This window comes from Portunus trituberculatus, chromosome 25 (assembly GCF_017591435.1).
Source record: "Portunus trituberculatus isolate SZX2019 chromosome 25, ASM1759143v1, whole genome shotgun sequence".
NCBI classification, from domain to species: domain Eukaryota; kingdom Metazoa; phylum Arthropoda; class Malacostraca; order Decapoda; family Portunidae; genus Portunus; species Portunus trituberculatus.
In genome coordinates, this window is record NC_059279.1 from 5,800,001 (window position 1) to 5,817,500 (window position 17,500).

General features: G+C 42.1%; 1 protein-coding gene across 1 annotated transcript in view; it reads right to left on the reverse strand.

Annotated features, from left to right (window-relative positions):
- Positions 1–17,500, reverse strand: part of LOC123508522 (Down syndrome cell adhesion molecule-like protein Dscam2) — a 78,943-nt gene that overhangs the window by 41,177 nt on the left and 20,266 nt on the right. The window contains exons 5-6 of the mRNA XM_045262258.1: positions 16,820–17,018; positions 10,725–10,812 (exon numbers count right to left, since the gene is read on the reverse strand). Of these exons, the coding sequence (XP_045118193.1) occupies positions 10,725–10,812; positions 16,820–17,018 (287 nt within the window). The remainder of the gene's footprint in view (positions 1–10,724; positions 10,813–16,819; positions 17,019–17,500) is intronic.

Here is a 17,500-nt window from a genome sequence, read left to right on the forward strand (position 1 = left end):
TATATATATATATATATATATATATATATATATATATATATATATATATATATATATATATATATATATATATATATATATATATATATATATATATATATATATATATAACGCACCAAACTTGCATGTGGTTGTCGTGAATTATGACCAATATTACAACTCAAGTAAATGGAAACAGGTGACCTTCAGAGAACCAAAACATGAACCACTGTAGGCAAATTCCGATAATGCCAGTACCATTACTGACAGATTCCAGTGCGTCACGAGCGGTAATAACCTGGAAATGTGTTCTGAAACGCTGTGGGTTCTCTTCAGAATTGCCTTCAAAGGCCACAAGGATAATTATTAGTCGATTTCTTATTGACATTTTCACTAGAATCATGAAAGTATGATGGTTATTGAAAACCTTGATAATTTACACATACCAAAATAAAAGAAAATCATCAAAATATTATTCAAAACCCTAATTACGCATTCTAAACCGTCACTAAAATCATATACCGTAACCAATTTTTAAAAATTCAGTCATCTCAGATCTGATTAAATTCTAAAATACCACTGAAAACCTTCCTATCTTCCAGAAGAGATGTTATAACACGTCAAGACTATACACAGAAACACTTGAAAACAAGCTCTCTGTGTCAATAATGCAATGGAAAGCGCCATCACGGTTACCACTACCACACCAATCATTGCCTGTAACCAGCACACCATCCATTCACGCCGCTACGATGAGTGTGTAAATGGGCTTAACTCAAACGTGCCGCCGCTAATAGCAGGCCCTAGAGGAGCGCTGGACGCCTGGGAAACAGTACATCACACGTACATTCAACACAACACGGAAGCTTCCCTGCCGCCCTCGGGAATGAAATAATTACAACATCGTTTGGACACCAGAAATCCTTGCTACTTTAGCGACGAGCTTGGTATGTGTTAAGTTAGGTTAGTTTGAGCAAGATTACAGTAAAGTGAATAAACTAACTTGACCTAACATTATTTTTCCTAACCTTGCCTTACCCCACCAAACTTAAACTTACCTTAACCTTACTGACTAACTCTCTCTCTCTCTCTCTCTCTCTCTCTCTCTCTCTTAGGTATTATAATTACCGGTTGTTCGGTGCGAGTCTCGTGATTGGTTGTTTGGGTGATTAGGGGTTTAAGGAGCAAAATGAGGTAATCAAGGCATAATGAGTGTATGTGTGTGTGTGTGTGTGTGTGTGTGTGTGTGTGTGTGTGTGTGTGTGTGTGTGTGTGTGTGTGTGTGTGTGTGTGTGTGTGTGTGTGTGTGTGTGTGTGTGTGTCGGCAACATTATGCTTCACAAATACAGCAGAATAATGACGACAGACATTATATCCGAGACAGACGAGAATTTTCATATCATTTTAAAAACAAAGAACAACATAGACTATTGCACAAATTTACCGTAAAGAAGAAGGACATCACATTACAAACACATGAAAGGGAGGGAACGAATGGCGCGGAAACTTAAGGAAGTGGAGATACTAATGAGAAAGCAACGACGGACGGAGACAAGAGAGCAGAACAGAAGGTTGAAAGACAATGGAAGGGAAGAAGGAAGGAAGGAAGGAAGGAAGGGTTAGTAAAAATACATTCGAAGGAAGAAATGGATGTATGCAGGGAACGGAGGGAGAGGAAATGAATAATACAATGAATTTAAGAGGAAAGAAGAAATTAAAGAAGAGAGGGTGAGGTAGAATGAAGTGCAGCGTGTTTATTTCATTAACATATTGCAGGAGAATCAGAGAGAATAATACCGAAAAGGAGGAGCGGAGAGCAGTGTCAAGAAGGAAAAAAAAATATAAAGAGAAAGAAAAGAAAGATAATTAAATGAGGCAATGATGCATAAAGGCAAGGAAAGAAAACGTAAAAGAAAGAAAGAATATGAAAAAAAGAGGGATAACGACGAAATAAAACACGAAAAATACATAATAAGTAGAAAATACGCAAAAATATACTGAAACTTGATAAAAAATTGAAAAAAAAAACACATCAAATCGAAATAAGCAGACGCATCACACACACACACACACACACACACACACACACACACACACACACATACACACACACACGTGCCAGCCTGAGCCAAGGAAATATTAGTACACGAGAAATAATCCACATCGCAATTATTATCAAGCATTACTCGCTGGACGCCGAAAATCCCTCAGGAGTGTACGAGTATTACCGGGGATTTGAGAGAGAGAGAGAGAGAGAGAGAGAGAGAGAGAGAGAGAGAGAGAGATTCCGGGAAAGCTACCTAACATAATAAACAAAACGCGGAGAAGGAGAAAAAATAATAGAAAGGGAAAAATACTCTCTCTCTCTCTCTCTCTCTAGATGCACGAAACATACACAGACATAAACTACATAAAGTACAAGCCTCGTGCGCACACTCTCGCGGCATACCAACTGACCACTTCTGATGCAAAGGCGAAAGAAATAAAGATGAAAAGAAAAATGTTGAGGCAAGAGAAGCACAGCGGACGAGGAGAAAATGTGCAAGGAAAGTCAAGAGAACAAGGAGGAGGGAAAGGAAATAGAAACGAGTTGAAACTAGATATAATAAGGAGGATAAAGAAGAAAACAAGAGTAAGGAGGTAATAGAATGGAATAGAAATGTGAAATAAAAGGACAAAACGGAAGGGGGATGAAGGAGGAGGAGGAGGAGGAGGAGGAGGAGGAGGAGGAAGAGGAGGAGGAGGAGGAGGAGGAGGAAACGCACTGAATCACAGGCAAACACACGATGAATTACATGAAAAACAAAACAAAATGAAAAATAAAACACACTAAACACACACACACACACACACACACACACACACACACACACACACATCATTAAAGCAAAATCAAAAGGAATCACTTAAACGACAGATTGGAGCATGGCGGGTAATGGAGCATATCTTGGGGAGCATATATCGGTGCCATCGGAGCATAAGAGGGCATGCTGTGCTTAATGGAATGTAAGGGAGCATATACACACAGATGGGGGCATGACCACACACAGGGGGAGGCATAATTACTGAAGCTGTGCAAATATTGGCCGTGAGGGAGGAGGAAAGGAAAAGAGAGAGAGAGAGAGAGAGAGAGAGAGAGAGAGAGAGAGAGAGAGAGAGAGAGAGAGAGAGGTTGGGGCTTAAGGAAAGTACTCCAAGAGGGAAGGGAAATAACAGAAAAGGAAAGGAACGAAAGATGACTAGAGAGAGAGAGAGAGAGAGAGAGAAGGGGCGGGAATGCGTAAATGAGATATGTGGGAATGGGAGAGGAGATTATTGCTATCTTAGTGGTAATAATACATGGCGCGCGTCGAGGATACGCGTCGCTAATGGCTGGGCGAAACAAATGCAATGGAAGAAATGGGCGCAACGACAGAACACAGGCGGGGCGAGGCGGAGAGAAAAGTTAATGCAGGAATCGGACACAAAGGTAATGGAGGAAAGACACGCATTACAGATAAAGGGAATTGCTATTTTACAACTTCAACTTATAAAAAAAAAAAAAGAGAAAGAAAGAAAAACACGGAACACAAAATAAAAATATAACAAAACAAAAAATTTAAACATAACCCAAGAAGAAGAAAAAAAAAAGAAACTGAAAACAAAAAAGAAAATTAATTATCCTATAAAGAAACTCCAATAAAGATCAAATTTACATACAAACAGGGTGAGAGGCCATGGGTGTCGTGCGAGCAAGAGGGGCGTATGAGACTGCCTCTTCCACGCCTTTCTTCCCCGCAAAGGACTGGGGATTCCGAACTCTCCCGAAAAATGTACGAAAATGAGCCGTATTACCGTAAGGGCACGAAATGGAAGGGCGGAAGCAGAGGAGAGGGAGGGAGGGAGGGAGGGAAGGGAAGGGAGAGGAGAGAGGGATGCAGGAAGGGAGGGAAGGAGACACTGAAGGAAGGAGGGATAGAAGGAAAAGGGGAATGGAAGATAATAGAAAGTGGAAGGGAAGAAAAATTACCAAAATGGAGATGGAAGAAAACGAGGAGAAAGAATGAAGGAGAGAAGAAAATAGCAGAAAATGAAAATGAAAAGATGGTGGAGAGTGAAGGAAAGGGAAATAACAGAGAGAGAGAGAGAGAGAGAGAGAGAGAGAGAGAGAGAGAGAGAGAGAGAGAGAGAGAGAGAGAGAGAAGGGAAAAGCAAGGGATGAAGGAATGGAAATAGGAGGAAGGGAAAAGTAGGAAAAGAAACAGAGGAATGTGGGACGAGAGACCAAGAGCGAAAAATACTTAGGGAGAAAAAATGAGTTTGAGATAAATGAGGGAAAGAAAATACAGAGTGATGGAAGAAATAGAGACTAACAAAAGGGCGATGGTTGAAAATGAATTATGAAAAGGAGGAGTTTAGAAGAAGAATGGGAGTGCATACAATAAAATAGAGTTAAATAGGGGAACGTAGCCTTTTCACCTTTACATGATCTATTATTGAGATACTTATTTCACGGGACACACACACACACACACACACACACACACACATGAACTAAGTACCCGTCGTATATACCGCTTATAAATTGCACTAAACCGTGACATTTGGACGTCCAGGAGAGCGTTAAAAATGTGCCCCCTGCAGCAAATTGGATCAGTAAGGAAAACGAACACGAAGCAGCTCGGGGAAAATACTGGCGACAAGGAAACGCGGGAAAAATACCACGGCACTAGGGGAAAAAGTGCACTCTTATGAAGGGAAAGTGGAGGGAAAAAATACCCAAGGACTGTGATATTTGGAGGCAGGAAAAGAGGGAAGAATAAAATATAGACAATTCTTTAAATAATACGAGGATGAAGACTTACTCCACCTCTCTCTCTCTCTCTCTCTCTCTCTCTCTCTCTCTCTCTCTCTCTCTCTCTCTCTCTCTCTCGCTGGTTGCCACTGCCCATTTTCATGCAAAGGTAGATTTATGACCAGGGATAATGAGACCCAAGGGCGTGACAGATCGACCCCCAGTAACCCCTGAGAGACCGAGGGAGACAGACTGCCATCCTAGGGTCAGGTGGGGGCGGAGGACGGGGGTCGATTTTTAACGGATGTAAGAGAGAGAGAGAGAGAGAGAGAGAGAGAGAGAGAGAGAGAGAGAGAGAGAGAGAGAGAGTTTTGTAGGGGCTCTAAAAGTTATGGGCAGACGGCGGGAGGGAAATGTGGAGGTGGAGGAGGTGGAGGAGGAAATGGGAAGAGGAAGGAGTGATGGAGGAGAGGAGGAAGGAAAAGGGAAGAAAGTTTGGCAATAAATATAGACAGCTGGAAGATACAAGTAATATTTTTGGAATGTATTTGTTGTTGGTTGTTCGTCTTACTTCTCATCTATCTACTCATCTACCTCTCTATACGTATATCTATTTATTCACGTGTTTATATTAACCTGCAATCTATCTGGCAATCTATATCAATTTATCCATGTCTATTTCTTCTGCATTTCCATCACTCTATCTTTCCGGCGCGTCAGTTTACTTTTAATTGCGTATTTGATTTAGCTCGTAACTCTGAAAGCGCACAACTAACAGGCTCATTTACCAATCAAAGAGATGCATTAAAAGGTTTACAATACGATTTTATCCCATTAAAAGAGAGAAGATTTACACACACACACACACATGCACGCACGCGCGCGCGCACACACACACACACACACACACACACACACACACACACACACACACACACACACACACACACCACACCACACACGTGCACAGCTGCTTAATCCTCATCCATTTGACTTATGTGAATGTTTTACGAGTCACCCAATCAAGATACAATATTTTAAACCATCATAAACCACGGACGTGTTTGCCTTGTTTTAGCTCCGTGTTTGCCAGCCAGTGAATTAAGTGGAAAGTGGACGCGAGGCTTAACACAATATTGTGCACACACGGAACACAGGAATAAAGTAACAGAACAATTACAATACTACTACTACTACTACTACTACTACTACTACTACTACTACTACTACTACTACTACTACTACTGTTGCTACTACTGCTGCTGCTATCACTACTATTACTTCTATTATCACTACTACTACAAGAAAACAAAAAAAATAAATAAATAAAAAAGATTTAGTACACCACGAGAAATTGACCGCAAAATAAGATACAAGCATGAAGATATGAGTTAAAGCATAACGAGACAAATTAATACATACATCAATGAATACACTAACAAACACATAAATGAATTCGAAAATACAACTCAGGTAAATTTTTGAATACATGAAAATAAAAAAAAACATGCATTTCTGATATTCAGTTACTCGATTCTCTTTGATGTAAATGCCTTAACTTCACTCCCAAACTCTCTCTCTCTCTCTCTCTCTCTCTCTCTCTCTCTCTCTCTCTCTCTCTCTCTCTCTCTCTCTCTCTCTCTCTCTCTCTTGAACTATCCATCTCTCTCACGAAATATCTATGCCTTCCTACATTTTTCTCTTTGCATTGATCTAGTGAACGTGGGAGAGGAAGAGAAGATAGAGAGAGGAGAGGAGTAAGGGAAGGGTAGGAGAGGGGGAAGGGGAGCAAAGGGGAAGTGGGAGAATTGGATAGCCGTGAATGGACGGAGGGGAAAGACAGAACGGAGGGGGAAAAATGTTCCGCTAGATAGATGGGGATGAAGAAACAAAATTAGAGCTTTGTGTGTGTGTGTGTGTGTGTGTGTGTGTGTGTGTGTGTGTGTGTGTGTGTGTGTGTGTGTGTGTGTGTGTGTGCTTGAGATAACCTGTCCGATCTGCGTGTTTCATAAAATTGTCCCTAAATTAATGGTTACATGTATTTCCCTGTGTGTGTGTGTGTGTGTGTGTGTGTGTGTGTGTGTGTGTGTGTGTGTGTGTGTGTGTGTGTGTGTGTGTGTGTGTGTGTGTGTGCGAATTTCGATGAATGTGTTCCCTTTCTATTTTTATTAATTTTGCACGTGTACACGAAAAGCAACTCGTGTAAGTTAGCCATGCGTACATTTCTGACAAATTGATAGATAGGTGTGTGTGTGTGTGTGTGTGTGTGTGTGTGTGTGTGTGTGTGTGTGTGTGTGTGTGTGTGTGTGTGTGTGTGTGTGTGTGTGTGTGTGTGTGTGTGTGTGTGTGTGTGTGTGTGTGTGTGTGTGTGTGTGTGCGTGTAAGCTTTAAGTAGTCTCATGTGTGTTTTATGTACGTACAAGGAATTCCTGCTTGTATCGTTGTAAAAAGTTCCTTGTGTGTGTGTGTGTGTGTGTGTGTGTGTGTGTGTGTGTGTGTGTGTGTGTGTGTGTGTGTGTGTGTGTGTGTGTGTGTGTGTGTGTGTGTGTTCCAATACATGTGTGTCAGCGTGTCAGTGTGCGGACCGTTCAATTTCCCCTCCACTTGCGGACGATGTTTCTTCTTTTTATTTCGAACCCAAAAAGCGAAACAGAAAAAAAAGCAAGATACACAAACAAAGGAGGAAAAGAAAAATAGAGAGACCCAAATGAAACTACACAAACAGGCACACACAAAACCACAAAAACCTTACTAGATATAATACCCCAATAAGTTCAAAACTGTAATAAAAGTGATTAGCCCATTTTCTTTACCCTTTTTCCCTCAGTGACTTTTTTCCCCTCCCTCAATGGAAAATAGGAAACAGTGAACACCCACCATACAAAACCCGTCGCTGCCACCGATACGGCGCTAGTAATTTGCAAGTTTGATTAAAAAGAAGTGTATTTCAATTGGACGTTTCTTTTTTTCTCTCTCTATTTTTATTTCCCAGTGTACGTAGGTCTCTCTCTCTCTCTCTCTCTCTCTCTCTCTCTCTCTCTCTCTCTCTCTCTCTCTCTCTCTCTCTCTCTCTCTCTCTCTCTCTCTCTCTCTCTCAAAAACAAAAAAACTGTATTTGATTTTGAGCTTCTCTCTCTACTAAAACTGGAAATATTAATGGAAATTAGGTAAATCATGATTAATTTCCCGATGACTTCCACCATTCATCTCTGTCAGTGTGTGTGTGTGTGTGTGTGTGTGTGTGTGTGTGTGTGTGTGTGTGTGTGTGCCTTTCATATTTTTCTGGCGATTAGACTGAGCCTGAACTGTATTACTTTTCTTTCTTTATTTTTTCCTCTCTTCCTGAAATGAATAATGACCTTGGTGCTCCTGCCGTGTGTGTACGCGCGTGCGTGTGCACGTGTGCGTGCTCGCTAGCGCGCGAGCAGCAGATTAATACCCCAACCTAATATTATAGCGCATAATATGCGAAATTGAAATACAAAAAGAATATGTATCTTAATTAAAACCTGACATTTCCATCAATCTCTTTTAATTATTTTCTCCGGAGCTTTGTGCCTTAAAAGAAAACGGATTAACATGTTCACGTTTTCTTTGTAGCTCGTTGTGTCTCTCATTACGTTCATCTCTTGCGTGCTTTCCACTCAAATAATTCTGGAGAATAAAACTAAAAATCTAATCAATCAGTAGGCTGACAAGTAACACGTTACAAATTACAAGTGGAAATACAACTAGGCCACTCAAGTGTGTGTAATTCATACGTCATTCACGCCTGCCTTTATTGTGTACTCCAGGAACACTCACTGTGATGGCCTCTACCTCCTGTGTTGGCACGAAGGCTTGGTTAAATATTACAGGTACAGTTTGTAAGTCTGTGTGTGAAAAACAAGCAAATGTTCTCTTTCCCCTTTCTCTCTCTCTCTCTCTCTCTCTCTCTCTCTCTCTCTCTCTCTGTGATTCACTTTTTTCAATCGCAAAAGTTAACCTTATCATATTAATACTGGAATGCAATTATACGCACACACACACAGAGAGAGAGAGAGAGAGAGAGAGAGAGAGAGAGAGAGAGAGAGAGAGAGAGAGAGAGAGAGAGAGAGAGAGAGAGAGAGAGAGAGAGAGAGAGAATTAGGTAAAAGTCACACAAGAGCAGATTAAGTCAAATTCAATTAACGTCTATCTATCTATCTTCTTATCAGTTAACCAATCAACTCAACTTCACACTGACCCAACTCGCTTCCCTCCCAACATATCTATTTTACTTAACTAACCCACCTGCTATCAACTATCTACTCCATTCCAAGGTGTTTGTGTGCTCGAGTTTCTACGGGGAGACTCTTATTTCAGCACGCATTCATGCCCTTCCTTCAGCATGGTGGCGAAAAAAGTGAAAAGGAGGCAATAGGAAAGGATGTTTGTCCCTGTCACACCCTCAAGGATCTTCTGGGAGCGCGCAGGTCACAGCAGACAGATGGAAGGTGTCTGTCTTTCTGTCTATCTGGGATGAAACGGGGCTGTCTTTCTGTCTGTTTGCCTGCCTTTACCCGTAATTGCATGGGCTTGTTTGTCTTCATGTGTGTGTGTGTGTGTGTGTGTGTGTGTGTGTGTGTGTGTGTGTGTGTGTGTGTGTGTGTGTGTGTGTGTGTGTGTGTGTGTGTGTGTGTTCATCCCTGCCATTAGCCTGGTTCTTGTTTGTGTTCGTGCAAAGTGTTTTATTGCAGGTTGGATTACTGGTCGTGTACGTGTGTGTGTGTGTGTGTGTGTGTGTGTGTGTGTGTGTGTGTGTGTGTGTGTGTGTGTGTGTGTGTGTATTTACTGCAGCATCCGTCCCTCTGTCCGTCTGTCTGCCTGTCCGTTCGTCCATTATGCTCTTAAAAACGCACCCGATTCTTTTATTTCACATGCTGTTTTCTCATTTTATAGAGCGCAGTGTTTCCCGCCTCGTGTGTTTATCTTTGTGTTATTACGCTCTTTTTCTGTCTGTTCCTATTTTTGTGGATTTCTGCCAGCCCATTCATCTTTCTCTCGTGCCTTTCACTGTCAGCGCTTTATATCCATGCTTATACATCAATTTCTCTCTCTCTCTCTCTCTCTCTCTCTCTCTCTCTCTCTCTCTCTCTCTCTCTCTCTCTCTCTCTCTCTCTCTCTCTCTCTCTCTCTCTCTCTCTCTCTCTCTCTCTCTCTCTCTCTCTCTCTCTCTCTCTCATGGTCACACCTTTTCTCACTTCTAGGTAATATAACACAGGAACACAAATTGGCTTGATTTAAGAAAGTCAGAGTCCTGTTTCCTTGTAATATTGGAAGACTTTCTCTCTCTCTCTCTCTCTCTCTCTCTCTCTCTCTCTCTCTCTCTGTCTGTCTGTCTGTCTGTCTGTCTGTCTGTCTGTCTGTCTGTCTGTCTGTCTCTCTCTCTCTCTCTCTCTCTCTCTCTCTCTCTCTCTCTCTCTCTCTCTCTCTCTCTCTCTCTCTCTCTCTCTCTCTCTCTCTCTCTCTCTCTCTCTCTCTCTCTCTCTCTCTCTCTCTCTCTCTCTCTCTCTCTCTCTCTCTCTCTCTCTCTCTCGTCACCATAACTCTGAAGTAACATCGTCACTTCAGTGTGGTCCACACACACAAAACAAAACAAAAAAAAATGGAACGAATGCAGGACCAGTTAAGATAAAAAATAGAAATCCGTCTCACACTAAAACACATAAATTGAACAAACAAAGAAATAAATTCACACACACACTCACACATTCGCAGACACACACAGACACACACACACACACACACACACACACACACACACACACACACACACACACATACGGGATGGACGACGCGAAACGAATAAGCTTTTACATTCCACGAAGCGTCAGATAAAAAGCACGTCATGTGAATCAAGTTATAATCTCCGCTGAGAGACAAAAGCAAGCCCAACACACGCTAGCATCGACACATGCACAGAAACAAACAAACACACTCTAGCACTCACCGCCTAAGTCAACCTGCGAGGCTCCTTGTGCAGCATCCTCGTCGTTCTTGGCCAAGCACTGGTACATCCCACCATCCTCTCGCGACACCTGAGTGAAGAGAGGAACGTAAGAAAGGCAGCCATGTTTACGTTTCTTAACCCTTTCAGTCCTGGGACGATTTTTTGCCTTGAGTTTTTAGTTATGATTAGACAACTTTATCAGGAAGGGTCCATGGAAGTCAAAAGATTATTAGCCAGAGTCTTCACTATTTTAATTCCCCACATAAGTTTCTGAAGCTGTATAAAATCACTAACTAGTAAGCAGAATGAATATGGAAACGCGTCATGGCACTGAGTGGGTTAAGGCGCACTCGTTCAGATAATGTGAGGCGCTTGGGTTTCTTATGGTAATTTGCGGTATTGACAAGTGTACCATTACCCAGAATCCTCGAAGGCAAGAAAACGTCAGTCCCACTCGTGAAAATTCATGAGTATAACATAACAAGCAATTTCTTCTTTCCATCTATCACCCTCGTCCATAACTATGCCGGCTTTTGTGAAACTCCCTCAATAACATCCTGAAGTATATGCAGGTAAGAGAGTGGGAGATGCACACATGCAACAAAGTAAAGAGGAAGCTTTTTATAGATAGAAAATAGATAGAAAAAATAGTAAGATATGGACCGATTGGCAGTGTGGTCAATACTTAGATAGGAAAGGAATATATATGAGAGAGAGAGAGAGAGAGAGAGAGAGAGAGAGAGAGAGAGAGAGAGAGAGAGAGAGAGAGAGAGAGAGAGAGAGAGAGAGAGAGAGAGAGAGAGAGAGAGAGAGAGAGAGAGAGAGAGAGAGAGAGAGAGAGAGAGAGAGAGAGAGAGAGAGAGAGAGAGAGAGAGAGAGAGAGAGAGAGAGAGAGAGAGAGAGAGAGAGAGAGAGAGAGAGAGAGAGAGAGAGAGAGAGAGAGAGAGAGAGAGAGAGAGAGAGAGAGAGAGAGAGAGAGAGAGAGAGAGAGAGAGAGAGAGAGAGAGAGAGAGAGAGAGAGAGAGAGAGAGAGAGAGAGAGAGAGAGAGAGAGAGAGAGAGAGAGAGAGAGAGAGAGAGAGAGAGAGAGAGAGAGAGAGAGAGAGAGAGAGAGAGAGAGAGAGCAGGTGATCAGACGAAAAAAAGTGATTCATCATCTGCAATAAATCACAAAAGAAAAATCAGATCACTAACAATATCGCTAAAACACTAATTCATCTCTCTCTCTCTCTCTCTCTCTCTCTCTCTCTCTCTCTCTCTCTCTCTCTCTGTTGCCTTAATACCATGTAGCTAAACCTAAAACACGCGTCTTGCAACCTTGAACAGAAGGCGAATAATTGCATTGACATCGTTCCAAGCCCCTGGTAATGAAGCTCTTGAACGCACTGCTCTCTCCTCGTCTCTCGATATTTGACCTCCTTTTCGTTGCCTATCACCAATCTAACTTTATTTCCCAGCCACTTACACAACCTGCCTCACTCGGCTCTATGGGAACGGAGAGTCACACACCTCCGGGTAAAATAAGAAGAAACAAGGTTAGTATTTTCAAACAATTCAACGTCCTTCACTCGTCTTTCACAGGCTCTTGTAGAAATAATCAGGGTTTTTGAAGAGTGGAAGGCAGAAGAGCATGGACACCTTATTAGATGATATTCCACGAGTCACAAAGATGGTTGATTTGACTGATGACAGACAGGTGGTGCTCTGTGATTGCCCACGTCAAACAAGGCATGGCATCTTGCAAGTGATTATTAGATAAGGATTCATTATTATTAGTTTGAAAAAAAATACACACTAAACCCGGATACTAAACTCCCTAGACTTTGAAATAGTCCTCATGAAGGTATAACCACTAATGACAAAAAAAGAAAAGACACGAAAACCTTAAGTTTTCGATCAGTACACTTGCTATCAATGCATGGCGTCTGAAAACTTATGTACCAAACTTCCAGTAATTTCATTCAGCTTGAGGTGGAACAGTGGAAGAGTTAAGGAAGGCTGGTCTCTATCTGGCGGCCTCAGTTCACCTCGCTAGACGCAAGGAAACATGAGAGTGCCCCCGCCGTGCCCCTGAGAAGCCGTCGAGCGCAGTATTTACACGACAGGAGCTTTTAGGACCGAGCGGCGGCTAGATTTAAGGGACGTGCCGTAAAGTGGTTAGGTCGGGGTGTAAGTACCTCGAGGCGCGACTCTCCTGAAGGCGGTGCTGGCGGAGGTGGAAGGGAGAGACTCATATGGATAAATGTTTCACTATTAGTTTGTATATAACTTTTCCTGTAGCATCGATTTTAGAAGTTTTGTTTTTTTATGAGTTTTTAGTCATCAGTGTTGCCTCATTGTGAAGTGTAACATGAAACAACTTGAATATTTTTTTCAATGATTATTTGATGTTTTTTTGTTTATATTTTGATACAAGAGCGTCATGGAAACATTAACATATCACAAAACACTTCTTTTTACAGCAAAGGCATCGTTACAGAATAAACACACACAGGCTTTGAAATCTGGCGTTGTGAGGGTAGCTATGTATAAAAAAAGATTACAGATTATTACTGCAGTCTGTAAAGAACGAAGCGTAGGGACTACAGTGCGCCACTCAAGCTGGGAAAGGTTTCAGAACACTTTCAGCCGCGGCCTCCTAGTTAATCACGTACTCTGCTGTCAGTGTTTCAAAATGTTCAAAGCAACGTGATACTCCAACAAAATCAAGGTTATTGAAATATTTATTTTTCACTTGTTTGCCAACGAATTACTGACTGCTTTTCAAGTGCTTTCATGCAGTCATATATATGTACATACATCATACATATATACATACATACGTACATACATACGTACGTACATACATACATTCACACGCACATACATACATAGCGTGTGTATTTTTCGACCTCTACATCAGCGAAATTATGCCAAAAATTCGTTTATGAATCCGGACTGCAATTAATAAAAAATACCTGGTAATTAAATTTTGTGATGAGTGGGAGTAATTAAGAGAGACGGTCCAGAGAATATTAGATGAAAATAACGTTACGACCACAACTACCACCGTCACCACTACCACAACCACTACCACCACTTCCACCATAACCACCGTCACTCTTACGCCATCATCACCACTACCAACACCATCACCACACCACCTCCATCACTACCACTACTATTACAACTGTTTCTTTATCACCACCATCCCCCCCACCAATATCACAACCACTACCACTATCATTACGAGCACCACCACCACAACCACCAACATCACCACCATTTTTACACCCGACAATGTTCCGCCATCACCATATTCATCACCATCACATTACTACACCACAACCACTACCACTATTGCAACAGTTGCCACTTTCACCATCACCACTAAGCATCATCACCACCAACAATGAAACAGAGGTAATCACATCAGCACAAAGAGCTTCATCACAACAGCCTTCATCATCACAAACCCGGGCTTCCTCATCTCATCACCCTTCACTCCAGTCACCACCACCACCACCACCACCACCACCACTACTAAAGTCAGAGGGAATACATAATCAAAAAGAATAACCAATTCGTCAAGCGTGCCTGTGTGTGTGTGTGTGTGTGTGTGTGTGTGTGTGTGTGTGTGTGTGTGTGTGTGTGTGTGTGCCAGCAGGATCCCGCTTCACTTACACACACACACACTAAAACACACACACACACACACACACGAGAAGCAACACACAAAACACCTGAAAACAACACAATGGCACAACACAGCAAGCAACACTAACACTCGGTAACACCCACTAACGTTCTTCCATTTCTTGTCATCTTTTTATAACCAACGCCACAAGAGTTAACTGAGAGAACGGAATGATACTTTTTTTTTCTTACCGTTCCCTGTTGCATTTCTTGTCATATTAAGCGGGTAAATGAAATTGTGTGTGACCCTCCAAGCGTGCATGCGTTAGTGGCAGCGGCACAGCCAACCTTCCACTCTTCATGACTTTTCTCAATTACAGAATTAATGTCTTTGGTGCAACAACTTGTAAAGGCGCGCGACTCTTGGCAACCACACAGGCATGCATTCCCTTGTTTACCTCGTCTCTCTCTCTCTCTCTCTCTCTCTCTCTCTCTCTCTCTCTCCCTCTCTCTGTTTTTTACCTTTTCTATTAATTTTTCAAAACACACACACACACACACACACACACACACACACACACACACACACACACACACACACACACACACACACACACACACACACACACACACACACACACACACACACACACACACACACACACACACACACACACACACACACACACAAGACTTTGGCAGGTCTTGAATTAATATCAGCAAAATATTCATTGCCACACGCATTCTCTTGGGATCTCTTTTAATTAATAATAGAAACTCATCATGCTAAGTGACCGCCTCTTACCCGTCTCTCTCTCTCTCTCTCTCTCTCTCTCTCTCTCTCTCTCTCTCTCTCTCTCTCTCTCTCTCTACCGCAACCATCAGGTGACTCACTGATTCCTCATTTATTCATTCCTTCTCCCTCATTCACCTTCATCAATCGTCAAGCGTCTCTCTCTCTCTCTCTCTCTCTCTCTCTCTCTCTCTCTCTCTCTCTCTCTCTCTCTCTCTCTCTCTCTCTCTCTCTCTCTCTCTCTCTCTCTCTCTCTCTCTCTCTCTCTCTCTCTCTCTCTCTCTCTCTCTCTCTCTCTCTCTCTCTCCCCACCACTCATCCGGGTCGAGACAGCGGTGTTGTTCAATGCGATCTTCTTTCTCTTAACTTGTTTTATTTTTTACGGAAGCAATTAATGTGCTCGCCAGAACCCTCGCCGCGGCGTTCCCTCTACCGGGGTCTCACACCTATGCGGAAATCCTACCTGTTGTGGCGCCTCGGGTAACTAATTAGAGGTTCTTATGCCGGATATTTAGGAGGCTCTCGCGTGCTCGGATTAGAAACGTTCACCTGTAGATAATTTTTCAGTTTGCCAGTCGAAGAAAGGATTTATATGTCACCTATTTCTCGTGTGTGTTTTTTTTTTTTGTTATGACTTGGTCCTCTATTTAGTATTCACCTGTGGCTAATTAAGGTGTGCCAGTCTAAGAAAGGTATAGTATTTGTATTATTAAGCTTCTATACTTGTCGATTTGTACTTTTCTTCTGTCTGAATCAGTTATTTCAATATGCAACGTCATCTTCTCTTTAGTACTTGTGTTTATATACTTTTGTTTGCATTTCATATTATGTCTTTTTCACTTATTTTATTCTTTATCCATCTATTTGTGTGTGTCTACATCTACTATCTAAATGGGCACTGTCTCTCTCATTATAAAGAAAATATTTAAAGTTACCAGGATATTCACAGAGAAGAGAGTCGCAGAAACACGAATCTTGCATAAAACTTTAAATACGGTCATGTATAAGCTGTGTATAATGAGAGAGAAATGCGTGAAAGCTGAATACATATTGACGAAAATAAAAAGTAGAAACGTTATTCTTTCCGTGTGTTATTAGAGGAGACTTACAACAACATTAGCCACGATATATAGTGGAGATTTTCACTGATTATTCAAGCTTAAGGAATAAAAAAAAGAAAAAAAAAGCTCTTTTCTCAGATTCCAATTTTGTAAGCACTTTTCGTTCATCATAAATGTTGGATACTTTGTCAATATACTACTACTACTACTACTACTACAACAACTACTACTACTACAACAACTACTATTACTACAACAACTACTACTACTACTACCACTACTACTACTACTACTACTACTACTACTACTACTACTACTACTACTACTACTACTACTACTACTACTACTACTACCACCACTACCACCACTACTACTACTACTACTACTACTACTACTACTACTACTACTACTACTACTACTACTACTACCACTACCACTACCACTACCACTACTACTACTACTACTACTACTACTACTACTTCAACGGATACCAGAAAATTCTTGGATACAGTGACGAAAAACAATAATAACAGCGAAATTTCCCTACAGAGGAGGAATAGCCGCCCTTCATTCATCACAGGTGAGCTCATACAAGCATGACATCCAATTAAGCTGGTGCACCCTTACCTGGCCGATCTGGAGGGATCTGTCGAAGGTGCTGAGGCGGGGGAGGGGTGGTAGGGGCCGGCCATCCTTGTACCAGGTGAGGGAGGTGACAGGTGAGCCAGAAACACGGCAGGTGAGCGAGGCAGGACGACCAAGATCCACACGCTGCAGTCCTGGCTCCACCACCACCCCAAGTCTCTCCCGCACCTGAACGTTCACTCTGAAATGTTCCGATACAAACGTTCTTAGCAGGTCACGTGTGCCGAAAACGTTTTTTGATGAGATATCAATGGACTATGCCTTATAAAGATACGTTTTATTGAACATAGATTTTGAAAAGCTCTTCGTAAACTACACACACACACACACACACACACACACATGCCCGGTAGCTCAGTGGTTAGAGCGCTGGCTTCACAAGCCAGAGGACCGGGGTTCGATTCCCCGGCCGGGTGGAGATATTTGGGTGTGTCTCCTTTCATGTGTAGCCCCTGTTCACTTAGCAGTGAGTAGGTACGGGATGTAAATCGAGGAGTTGTGACCTTGTTGTCCCGGTGTGTGGTGTGTGCCTGGTCTCAGGCCTATCCAAAGATCGGAAATAATGAGCTCTGAGCTCGCTCCGTAGGGTAACGTCTGGCTGTCTCGTCAGAGACTGCAGCAGATCAAAGAGTGAAACACACACAACAAAACAGAGATACATAT